This window comes from Oreochromis aureus, linkage group 17 (genome assembly GCF_013358895.1).
Source record: "Oreochromis aureus strain Israel breed Guangdong linkage group 17, ZZ_aureus, whole genome shotgun sequence".
In the NCBI taxonomy this organism is placed as follows: Eukaryota; Metazoa; Chordata; class Actinopteri; order Cichliformes; family Cichlidae; genus Oreochromis; species Oreochromis aureus.
In genome coordinates this window covers 36,124,685-36,137,273 of record NC_052958.1, presented here as the reverse complement: position 1 = coordinate 36,137,273, position 12,589 = coordinate 36,124,685, and the positions used below count along the sequence as shown (strand labels likewise).

At 40.0% G+C, this 12,589-nt stretch overlaps 1 protein-coding gene across 1 annotated transcript in view; it reads right to left on the bottom strand.

Annotated features, from left to right (window-relative positions):
* Positions 1-5,205: 5,205 nt before the first annotated feature.
* camk1da (calcium/calmodulin-dependent protein kinase 1Da) overlaps positions 5,206-12,589 on the bottom strand; it is an 84,864-nt gene continuing 77,480 nt past the window's right edge. Inside the window, exon 11 of the mRNA XM_031735677.2 lies at positions 5,206-11,471. Coding sequence (XP_031591537.1) covers positions 11,350-11,471 — 122 coding nt within the window. The 3' untranslated portion in view covers positions 5,206-11,349. The remainder of the gene's footprint in view (positions 11,472-12,589) is intronic.

Genomic DNA, 12,589 nt, shown 5'->3' with positions numbered 1-12,589 from the left:
TCTCAATGGCACAGCGAGAAGGTCCTGAGGATGCGGGGCTCATGCCGAATCTTTTCAGTCTCCTGAGAAAGAAGAGGCGCTGCTGCGCCTTCTTCACTGTCTTGTTTATGTGTACTGACCACGTAAGATCCTCAGCCAGATGTACACCAAGGAAGCGGAAGCTGCTCACTCTCTCCACAGCGCGCCGTTGATGGTGATGGGGTGTGTACTCCTCTGCACCTCCGGAAGTCCACTATCAGCTCCTTTGTCTTTGCGACGTTGAGGGTGAGATGGTTGTCTTGACACCAGTGGGTCAGGCGCTGACCTCCTCCCTGTAGGCTGTCTCATCACCGTTGGTGATAAGACCCACCACTGTAGTGTCGTCCATAAACTTCACAATGATGTTGGAGTTGTTAGTGGCCGTGCAGTCGTGGGTGTAGAGTGAGTACAGGAGAGGGCTCAGTACACACCCTGTGGAGCACCAGTGTTCAGTGTGATGGGGATGAGGTGGTGCTGCCCAGTCTGACCACTTGGCGTCTGTCAGACAGGAAGTTAAGGATCCAGCTGCAGAGGAGCTGCTCAGTCCTAGATCCTGCAGTTTCCTGTCCAGCTTCGAGGGAACGATGGTGTTGAATGCTGAGCTGTAATCTACAAACAGCATTCTCACATACGTGTCTCTCTTCTCCAGGTGTGACAGGGCAGCATGGAGTGTCAGGGCTATGGCATCATCAGTGGACCTGTTGTGGCGGTATGCGAACTGTAGAGGGTCCAGTGAGTCGGGTAGTGCGGAGCAGATGAAGTCCCTGACCAGCTTCTCGAAGCATTTGCTCACGATGGGGGTCAGGGCTACAGGTCGCCAGTCGTTCAATGATCAATTTAAACATGCAATAAAGTCGACAGTAGCTTAATCTGTGTTTCCAGGGTTCGTGGTTGTGGGGTTAGGGTGATGGGAACATCAAGGGACCTTTGCAACATTGTGTTTGAATTGGACTCTGGAAACATAGGACCAAGGGACCATGGGACATGGCTCTCAAAACATAAAACACTGGGATAGGATCCTGGTAATATAGGATAGCAGGGATTCTGAGATAGTTCTTTCAAAACAACGGATAATGAAGAAACTTATAAACACAGAACCATGGGACCTAGGGATGTGATCCTGGGAACATACATTTTTGGAATAGGACATTGGGTAAATAGAACCTCAAAAACAGAGAAAGAATAGGGATGGGAACCTGGAAACACAGGACACTGGGCACATAGGACATTGGGGCAGAACCTTAGGAATATAGGACCTTGGAAACAATGGACACTTTGCAACCACAATGGGATTATTGTCCCATTAGATAGAAACAACTACTAGTAATGACTTCATGAATTTATTTACAAATAAAAAATTTAACCATTAGACAAAAAATTATTTATGATCCCCTCACAGATATAACATTTTCTACAGCTACCTTCAGTACCATTGATACTTTTTTAGACTCCTTTTCTCCTATTGATCCTTCTGAGTTCATTTCAGCAGAAGGACTCTGACAGTGGGCTCATTTCTGTGCTTGTCCTGCTTCTCCTCCTTCAATTGATCCCAAGCACTGCAGCAAGAGTACTGATGGGAAGTAGAAAGTGAGAACATATTTCGCTCCTACTGGCTTCTCATTATTGGCTCTCTGTTAAATACAGAATTCAATCTAAATAATCAGGCACCATTTTATCTTAAGACTGCATAGTACTGTATCGTCAAAACAAAGCACTTCGCTCTATCACTGCTATTTACTTGTGGTTCCTAGGGTATTTAAAAGTAGAACTGGAGGCTCTCTTCTTTTTTTTTTTCTTTTTCTTTTTGCCTGTCCCATTTGGTTCTTTAGCCGTCAGAATTGTTGTCTGAAGACCAACAAGGATACCAAATGGATTTATTTTGCCAAATGGATCATCATGGCATTGCCGTATTGGTCCATTTGATCAAACTTTGTTGTTATTATTTACTTTATTTTCAGTTGTTACAGATGGGACAGACATGACTGGGGGATAGGAAAGGGAGAAAGAAAGAGAGGAAGGAAAAGAAAAACAGAAGGGAAAAGGGACAGTGAGAAAGGGCACTTACAACGACAAAGAGAAAAAAAAAATCTCCTGGATCACCTGTTGAGAGAAAAAGAAGAGAAAACAAGCAAAAAAAACAAAAAAACAAAGCAACATACTAAACACAACACCATCACGTTAATCTAGCTAAGTGTGAACAGCAGTAAATACTAAATATTGAATATTGTTGTGCAGCACGCAGGACAGACAGCGCACAGTGTGCTTAGAAGTAGCAGCTAAGAAAGGTGTAGTTTATGTCTACAAACAGTGAACACCCGTGTGCACACCTGTGTGGATCAACGCGCTTGTATACAAAAGGTTTCCCCATGTAACGGTCTGCTAGAGGGTGTGGAGGGCCATAGCCCCGTCCCCCAGGGCATGAAGCAGGCATGGAGGAGATCCAGGCTCCAGACATCCAGAGGCCCCAGAGTGGAGGCTCTCTTCTGTGGAACTCTCTGCCTCTCTTCTTTTTCTTACATTTTTTCACTCATTATGTGTTTATACACTACTCAGCATTTCCTCTCCCTCACCCTCAACAGGTCACAGCATATGGCCGCTCCTCCCTGAGCCTGGTTCTGTTGGCATTTTCTTCCTGTTAAAATTGACTTTTTTCTTCTCACTGTTGCAAAAGTTGCTCAATTGCGGGGGTCATCTGATTCTTGGGGTTTTCCCTATATTACTATATTATTGTAGGGTTTTTGGGTGGATGGGGTAGCTGTACTTAGGATGTGGAGCAGGGCATCTACTAATTGGCAGATTGGTCGTTCAATCCCTGGCCGCTCCCAAGTATCCTTGGGCAAAACACTAACCCCCAGTTGCTCTCTGAAGGTTAATGAAGGATATTGTATAAAGAACAATGGGGAAATGGATACTCTCCAGCTTACAATAACAGCATTAGAATTGCCACTAATGTTATATGTTTAAAATGTTCTTTTAATATGATACTAGAGGCAAAAGATATGCATTGTAAGCATGACGTTAACTTCACCAAGACTTAGCAAGTAAATAATATAAAAAGTGAAATTACACCTGAACACCAGAGTCACGTAGTTGACACACAGCATATCAAATGACATGACTGGACTACATGAAAAGTCAGAGGCTCCCACAAATGAGCAGGATTCATAGATTGGTGATGATACATATCTGTACAGCAGTTCATAACAATAAATCCTATAGCTGTTATCTCAGACAAAATTCTTATTTTAACCAAAACCCGATCAGCACATTTTAACAATGAATTTGTTGTAATGCTGGGCTGCTGAAAAGTTTATAAACTTCTATCACTGAAAGCTATCACTACTACAAAAATACAGAGTGATATGATGTATTTCCAAAGTTTTTTCTGTACTCTTATTGAACCCTTAGTTGCAATGACACATGCGGCCATCCAATTAAGTGGTGATAACTGGAGTGTAAACCAAAGGAGAACGTGTTCAAGTAGAGTGTGTACTTATACGCTGGACACTTACATCTGTTGAAAGGGATTTTTTGTTTTTTTAAAACTAATAATATTTCAAGCATGTGCTAGTAAAAGGGAGGTGTGCCTTTAGTGTTTGCAACATCTGTCCTCTGTGTGTAAGCCATCTGTTGTACAGCATATACATTAAGTGTGGTCAGACTGTAGTAAAGAGTGTCTGCTCTAGTTCCAGATTCATAGCGAGTGTTTAAATATTGAGAGATAACACACAGTCGAAAGTGTTTACATTTGCAGGAATGTAGTTGTCATTCTGAGACTGTGTAGTGCTAATAAGTCAGTCTTATTTCGTCGAGTATGCACACAAACAGACAGAGAAAAAGAGTAAATGAGAGTAGAGAGTCATTTTACGATCATTCAGGATTTATTCCAGGAGAAAAGACAAACAAAACACAATCAGTCGCTCTGGCCTGTGTTGTTATGGTAACTCTGATATGTGCACATGATTGTCAAAGGCATCTGATATACAAGCCCCATCAACAGAAAATCGTCATCATCGAAATCATCATTATCACACCACATTTAAGTGCGGCAGGCAGTGGCCGCTCCGAGAGGTGAGGGCATTGTCGACGTAACGACAGTGCACAGGATGAGAGTTTGTTGTGGTCACATGCAGAGAGTAAATACAGCCAGCTAACTTAGCAGGCTCTGGACAAGGACACCTACAGGGAGACACCAGGGGCCAAAGAGCAGCATGTGTAGAGTTTTAGTCCTACAAAGAAATCTTAGCGAGAGAGATTCTCTCAACTGGTGAGTTAGCTGTTCAGGTTAGAGGTGGTGGAGTGTTTTTAGCATCAGCTAGACCAAAGCTAGCTAATGAATTTACTAATGCTAATAAAATCTAACAACTTTTTCAGTCTAAGAGGGACACTGAAATAGTTGGTAACAATTCAAATACATGCTTGTAGTTCCTTGTAAGTTTCAACAAAATGCAATAACTACTGACAATTGTATAGACTTTAGCTAGGTAAATCCACCCCCGCTAATTAGTCTACATACAACACACAGTCAGTAGCTATATATATATATTAAACTCTCTAGCCTTTGCATTTATGACATACAAATACGTAAGGAAAGTATCAGAGAATTTAGCTACACAATATACGTTATCAACTTAGCCAAACTAAATAAAGAGCTAACGCACATATGGTAAGCTAACATAATAAATTTTAAAATCATGAAACTAAAAGTTCTTTATATTTGCACTTTTGATTCAGTTTTTAGATGACTTAGATGAGAACTCTATGCCAAAACACAATTGGACATATGTGCAAATGCATTCTCTTGACAAGAAAAAAAATGGCAGTTTTCTTGAACAGAGCTTAATAGTAATCCCTAATTCCAAATTTCCTATTAATTTTCTTTATTGATTTTTCAGAAACTCCTTACACACCAAACACTTCCACGTGTTAAAAAAAGGTCAGCTGGCAGTGTTTCGACGACATCTATTAGAAACTAGTTGCCCCACAATGCACTGCAAATTTTAAACCTAAACCAAAAAAAACTAGATGAAACTCAGCTTATGACCAACTACTGCTTTCATAAAATCTAGTTTTCAAGCAAGGAAAGGCTCTTTTTGAGATTTTAAGTCATCTTGTTCATTCTGAATACATTTTACTTCCATACAACTAAAGCCAGCTTTACGTATAAATTCAGTGACACAACCACTATTTAGTGTATTTTCAATTTGTATAATAAAAACCTGAAAAAAGGGCAATATAAATGCATTTTCTTCCAGTCGCATGACAAAACATAGTCATTCTAATTAGCAGAATTAAAGCAACTTTCATAGTAATAAACAGAATGAATCCAGCAAATAATAATAGTGATAATAATAGTAAGTAATTCCAGGGGTAAATTTTGCCAGTTAGAACAAATACTCTGCTTGGCTCTTGTGGACCTGGTCATCTCAACCTGTGTACATCTTCACATAATACAGAGATACGAACATCATACAAGGGCATATAAGATTATGCAAACACTCATGGTAAAGTTGAAATCTTGAAGCACTTTTTTTCAACATGCTTGTGTTTTTTCATGAAGGTGCAGTTTTTTTCTTCATAAAAAAAGAAAGAAAGAAAAGTCAAAGGATGGTGAGTTCAAAGTGGAGAGAGTGAACGTCCGTAACAGTGTGTTTCTGAGTCGGTCACAGCTTTGGATTTCTTCCCTTAGAATGGCAAAAAACAAAAACGTAAGCCTGAGTTCAGTAAACGATGGTTTCACCTTTTGAGTTGGACTGACACTTAAGTGATGGTGGAACACTGATGGCATTAAACTGCACTGCGCAGCTCTGCTAATAGCAGCCGCGTGGTGCCGGACAGTTTCTGAAAGCTAACCGCAAAGTCGGGAAGTAAAGGAGACTTGAAGCTGTTTTTTTTTGTTACATTTTTTTTTTTACATTAAAACATTCCATAGAGGATACAATCAACTTCCCTTGCAAACTCATTCATTCATTCACTCACTCAGACATGCCTGTACAGCAAAACATTCGTAAATATTACCTTGAAAATGATCATCAGTATTCACAATCTATTTACAGTAGCATCTTTAACATGGAAAGACTCATTTGAATTACATTTATGTTTTCTCTCTCTGTAGCAAACAAAAACAGCAGACATAAAACCACAGAGGAGCATGGACCTGAACCCTCTGCCTGCCTCACAGCACATTCAGAAGCCCACACGTCCAAGCTAAAGTGTACGACTTCACATTTAATGAACAGTATTCCTAATTCATTAACCTCTTTGAACAACCTCTTAAACCCCTAATGTAGATCATTCAAATTTAATAATAATAAGTGAGTGAAATGGTCTTGAATAGATTTAAATAGAGCTGCTGATGTTTTCCTTTGTTTCCTGATCATGCTTTCCAGAAATAAAAAGCATTGACAACACACTTAAAATGTTTTTAAAAAAATGCATAGCAATCAATGGGTAAATAGACACGATAACAGTGAAGAATAAGATTAAGGTGGTCATTGGAATAAAGCCCTTACATGTTTGAAAGTTCCCTTCAGTATACATCGATTGACGTCAGAGTCAGATTACTTTCCTCTCAGAAAAATGTGTCAGAATAAATGCAAACCTTCAGAAATCTCAACTATCTGTGCGCAGGCATGTGTGCAGCAGTTAAAACATTAGATGTTTGTTTCTTTTTTGACTGCCCTGACACGCGCTGCCTTAAATAATCATACTGTACCATACTCATCGAACTTCAGAATTGCTTGGTTGCTACAGTGTTGTGCATAAAGTAACAGAAGTGTTTTCAGCCAATGAATAGTCTACATGACACCGAGAAGTATCTGCTCTGCATCAATAGTGTCACCATATATTATGCAAGTTTTACAATTTATTCTATAGTGCTTGAAAAACTGTACAGTCTGCGGAGACCGTAGTTTTATAAACGACAACTGCAGCATGATTAGAGGTTTTCGCAAAGTCTTCTATCCATTAAAAGGATATTTAAAATGTCAAATATCCCACTGCCACAGACAGAATGAAAAGCTGAAGATATACTGACTTTTTATTTCTCCAATATGGGGTGGGTCCAATGCATCCCATAATGTGACTAATTGAACTTTAACCTAAAATACATAATCAGTAGTTTATGGTCTTTCTGGGACTTTACATTGTGTATTATAGCTGATGGATTTCTAAGTTGTCATACTTCAAAAGATTATAAATGGCAGTTTTCTTCCTGTGAACAACCTTCAAGCAAAGCGAATAATGAGTGCACCTACAAAAACAGCTGTTTTCTGTGCATAATGTTTTGGCCGAAACCTGTTAGAAACACATCACCTTAGACACACTGCTGGATTAGGCTGGAAATTTAGCTTCATCACACTCACATACTCAGACCCACATACGAATTTGCTTCTTATTTTTGAAAAACCGACAGAAGGAAGGACTCAGATGGGGCAAGAACTTTGTAAACAAGGTAAGAGACATTAAACACAATGCTGGTTTTGGACTTTGTGTGGGATTATGGCTTAGTCTATGCTAGAGAAAAATAGGATGATGACCTGGAACTTCAAAAACCAGTGCTTGCATTTTCAAGTTTTCTGCTTTTAGTGATGAAAGCAACCTATCTTCAAACACAGACTCTGAATGGCAGAATTTAGAAATAATTGGTGTGTAAATTAACACACTTTAAAAAAAGATAAATTGCCAACACACAATCTCAGTCAGTGTGTTATATTCCAATCATCATCATGCAGCAACTAAGTCATTTCTTATAGAGTCACTTCTGAGTCTGTGTTTCAAATCTATGAGGTTCTGATGAATTTCTGTGTATGAAGATGGCAACAAATTTGCAATTTTAACCATTTTATCATAGTTAATCAGTGTTATCACAAACAGACTGCATGTAATTACCAACTTGATTCCATTCCATCACAAACTGATAGCAGACTGACTTGGTCTTTTTGCCATTTTATTGCCTTCCTGACACACCAAAGTTGCTTTGAAGGAGGCAGCTGACTGCGAGTGGTTGCAGACAGGTCCCAGTGTTCGAAGCAACCATTTCAAAGGAAGCAAGATCATAATATCATTCTACATCGCCGTAGTAATTTTGGACATGCTGCAGTCTTCAGCCACTTTTTCCCTAGTGTGACGTTGTCATTAGCTGATGATAGGAAAAATGCAGAAATACTTTAGAAACATTACTCCTTATCCTTTCAGTGAGGGCAAAAGAGATGATAATCTAGATGCTAGATGGAGCCTAACACATAGAGCGGTGCAGTGAACCAAAAATGAATTCCAGAAAGCTTCGGTGAGTTTAGATTTACTGTCATTTTCACCTTAACTTGAATTTTATCCAAATGTGGCCTCACACCCACCTCATACTGCCACATATCGAGAGTAGCACTATGAATACTTTGCAGTATTTTTGCAACACAATTCAGGCAATAAAAATAATGTAAATGGCAAGAGATTATGAAAAGATAAAAGGTCACAAAACGTTCTCTTTAGGTTATTTTGCAGCTATAATTAAGCCCTTAGTTTCCGTCTTGAACAACTTCACATCTGGCTAGTTTTGTTCTAATTTGTCAAGCACTGCAGAATGAACCAAATTGTCTTCATTACCAAGCAATAGTCTTTGGCTACAATTCAATAAAGGGATCGGTAAAATTGCATCGAATAAAGACATGACAATCTGATATGTGTGAGTGAGCACCCTACATTGTACAGCTCTGCTTTCTGGGACAGGAAAGGCCATTAGCCATGTTCAAGAGTTCCATTAAGTGAAGAAAACAAAAGTCGGGTTAGTAGTCAAAAATACCACGCTGAGTCGTGGATCTGTGCATTTTTTTAGAGCCCCGTTTCCAAAAAAGTTGGGACAACATGTAGAATGTAAATAAAGAGAATGCATTGATTTACCATGTCCTAACCTCTGCACTGAATTGAAAATAGCATAAAGAAAACATGAAGTAATGATAGTGAGAAATGTTACTGTGTTTAGATAAAACATTATTCTCATTATATATATTTAAAGACATCAAAGTGTTTGAAAGAGTTGGGGCAGAAATAACGACTGGAAGAGTAGATTAATGTCTAAAAAACCTGGTGGACTTGGGTGTTGCAAGCATCACCAGTGACATCATCACAGCCCTGTTATCTCTTAAAGGTGGTAAAGCCTAACCTGGGGACACTTGTGTCTCCAAACTGTCTGTGCACATGTTTTAGGGCTACAATGACAAGCGTAAACTGTTCATAGGGATCATCAACTAGACTTAACCCACCATAGGACAGGTTAGTTGCACCTTACTGCTGATGAGTAGTTTCTTTAATGGAAATCACTGCATGTGTTCAGAAATGCTTCTGCAAGCCATCAGAAACATTGTGGAGCAGCTGAAATCCAATATCAAAGAATAATGGGATAAACATTTTTTTTTTTTAAACTACAGCAATCGGCCTCCTTGGTTTTTCAAAATAGTTGAAATAAGTGTTGATTAGGAAATATGCCCCTGTCCCAACTTCTTTGAAAAGTGCTGCAGGTATCAGCCAGCGTTAAAAAGTTTAAATGGTTGGTGAATCGCTGCTTTCAGTCTTTAATTACATTTCATTACTTTTTTGAAAATGCTTCAAAAGAAGCTTCAAAAGTAAGCATTGATGCCCTGCTGTTGCCTGCAGTGAGCCCACGTATGTATATGGTCAATAGTAGTCCAGGTCTAAATTATCAATGCTCAAGTCACGCATCAATACAACTCTACAGTAAGGACACAGCTAATGTCCTGAAGCCTGGATCATTAACTGCAATGCTGCCTGGAACGGCCGGATGTGACAAACCCCATAAATAAAAAGACTAAATCAGGAAACTGGTGTTCACCAGCGCACAGTGCAGCTGCAGTTTTCCCTGAGCACTTCTGGACTGGGTGCAGCTTGACAAATAAAGAAGGTGAGCTCATGGCTTCGTTAGAGACATAAAGAACGATGGCAGGCTACAGCTTCTCCATTTTGGATTGTATCTCTGAGGACCCACGAGGCCTTTCTTTTAGTAACTATGCTGCGGTGCCTGTAGCTCCTTTACTGGATGTGTTTTCCAGTAAATACATATCTCTATGTGTTCTAATTCTATCCTAAACTTATTCCATGTTTCATAATAACCAGTATGTGTGTCCCTTAAAGGGCAATTATTATAAAAGTCTCATAAAGTAAGAAAATAATAAACGAATCAGAATCTTTCAGACAATAAACAAGTTGTACAATACTCTGACATCCAATCAGTAAAGGTTTACAATCTCTACTCTCTCTGATAAACACATGTGAATGGCAGCTAATCTATGTCTGATCCCTTCTGTGCAAAATAGATAAAGCGCTTACTCATGTTTCCACATCTCAACAGTCATATGGTACTTTTAAAGCACTTCTTAAAGCACGAACAAACAAACAGACAACCAAGCCCATAAGGACACACAAATGTCTTAAAGGTGCTATGTGTGGCATTTTTACACAGATAAACCATTGTCAAGATGAATTTGCTACATTTGCATAATTTGTGTTTAAAAAAAACGACCGTCTGTTTTCTGTGTTCCACAATTACCAGGTCAGATTGGCAGGGAGATGTGTTTGATTAACAGGAAGTGAGATTTGCTTTTTTTAGACCAAGCATCTGGCGATGATGGGAACTGGGTTCTAATTTAGATCCTAACACAACAACAGCAATTAATAAAGAGGAACTACATTTGGCTCATCTCGGGTATCGTCTCATTTGTTTACACTAATTATGCCAAGGTAGCAATATCAATTTGACAATGATATGTTTGCTACACATAGCGTCTTTAAATTTAACAGCAGTTAATAAAAGTAAAACAATCCGTTTGCCAACAGTCAAACCTAAGTCGGAAAAAAAAAGCTAAATAAATTGATGCGGGAAAGATCAGATTGAATAGGGAGGCTGAACTTGTATGACACCAGCAGCTCCACCGAGAACCACCAACTGCAGCTCACATGTGGAGCAGTGGACACCTTTTATCAGGTAATGATCAAAGCCAACTGTGTGAACATCCCCAGTGTGAGACAGTGGGTGTGCTGTGGCTGTGGCAGGACGAGTTTTATGCCGAGATCCTGGTGGGTGTGCAGTATGACAATGGTGGCTTGAATCGGTGGGGTGGCGGTAAAGTCCTCTGCTCTCCCACGAGCAGGGCGGGGTACCGGCTGGGGGGCGTATCCGAGAGGCAGTAAAGCGAAGAGAGGGAGGGACAAAGAAGAGGGCGATCATCTTCCTCACTGGTCGTCCTCGATCTCTCTTTCTTTCCCGGTCTCCCTGCTTCACAGCGCCGTGGCCTCCCAGCTGGTTCCCCGCGGGACCTGGCGTCACTTGGTTTCCGTGAGAACCGGGGCGGGGACCACAGATGGGTGTGGCCGGTTCAGCTCCGTCCCTGTGGCAGGAGAAGAGGCTGCAGATGCCAGACTGCAGGCTGTGACTGCAGTGACACCTGAAAGAAGGGAATGAGAAGCTGCATCAGCTGCTTGTAATACTGAAATCCCTCCTTGATTTTAAAAAGAAGTAGAAAACAATAGGCTTGCATTTCTCACTAGTGACTGGATCACTAAGATAAAATTAGTTTCAGTTTGATAAAGAAGTGAAGACATGAAACAGCTTTTGCACTGCACAGCTAAATATATTGAGGAAAAATACAAAATAACGTAGGTAATAAATGTAACGCTGTTCGGGCCCTTAGCTCATGTAATTTAGTGTCAATTTTATTGTTCAGAGTTGTATTATAAGCCTGGCCGTCTACTAACTCAATCTTTGCTTAACAAGGTTTACCACTGTTCATTTCTCTCGCACTAAAATCCAATCCATTTATGAGGTTCTTACCTTGTACGTGTCTCTCTTTTTTCTGTCATTGTAAAAGCAGTAGTGTGTCTATCTCAAAGATGTAACTAGAGCTACACCAATAAACCCCACTGCTCCATCTTTGAGATGAGGTATTAAGAGTAAATTTGTACCGTACTTACATTAACATCATTTCCTATCTGTTGTCAGGGCTACCCCTCTAAAAAAACGGAAATCCTGCTGTTTATATTTTCAAACAGCACATTTGACTTTTATAATGAAAAGCAGTGTTTTATAGAAATACAGTTAGGTCCATATATATTTGGACAAGAAAAAAGTATGGACAAGGCGTGGAACAGCTCATGATCCAACTGTAAAGTGGAGACAGTGTGAGGGTTTGGGCTTGCATGGCTGCCAGTGACACTGGGACACTGGTGTTTATTGATGATGTGACACAGGACAGAAGCAGATGAATGAATTCTGAGGTGTTCAGTGACATACTCATGCTCAAATTGATTGGGCAGTGTTGCATAATACAGAAGGTCAGTGACCCCAAACATACAGCCAAAGCAACCCAGGAGGTTGTTAAACCAAAGGCATGGAACACCTATTCAGTATAATCAGGTAAATGTAGTTTTTCTGGAATTGCCTCTGCAAGGCACTGCGCTGCCACACTGTGCTCTAAAATTTTGCTCATTCACTGTTACTACATACTCCTATGTACAGCTCACATATGTTCTCTTAACTTTCTGATGCCACTGACACCACTGAATC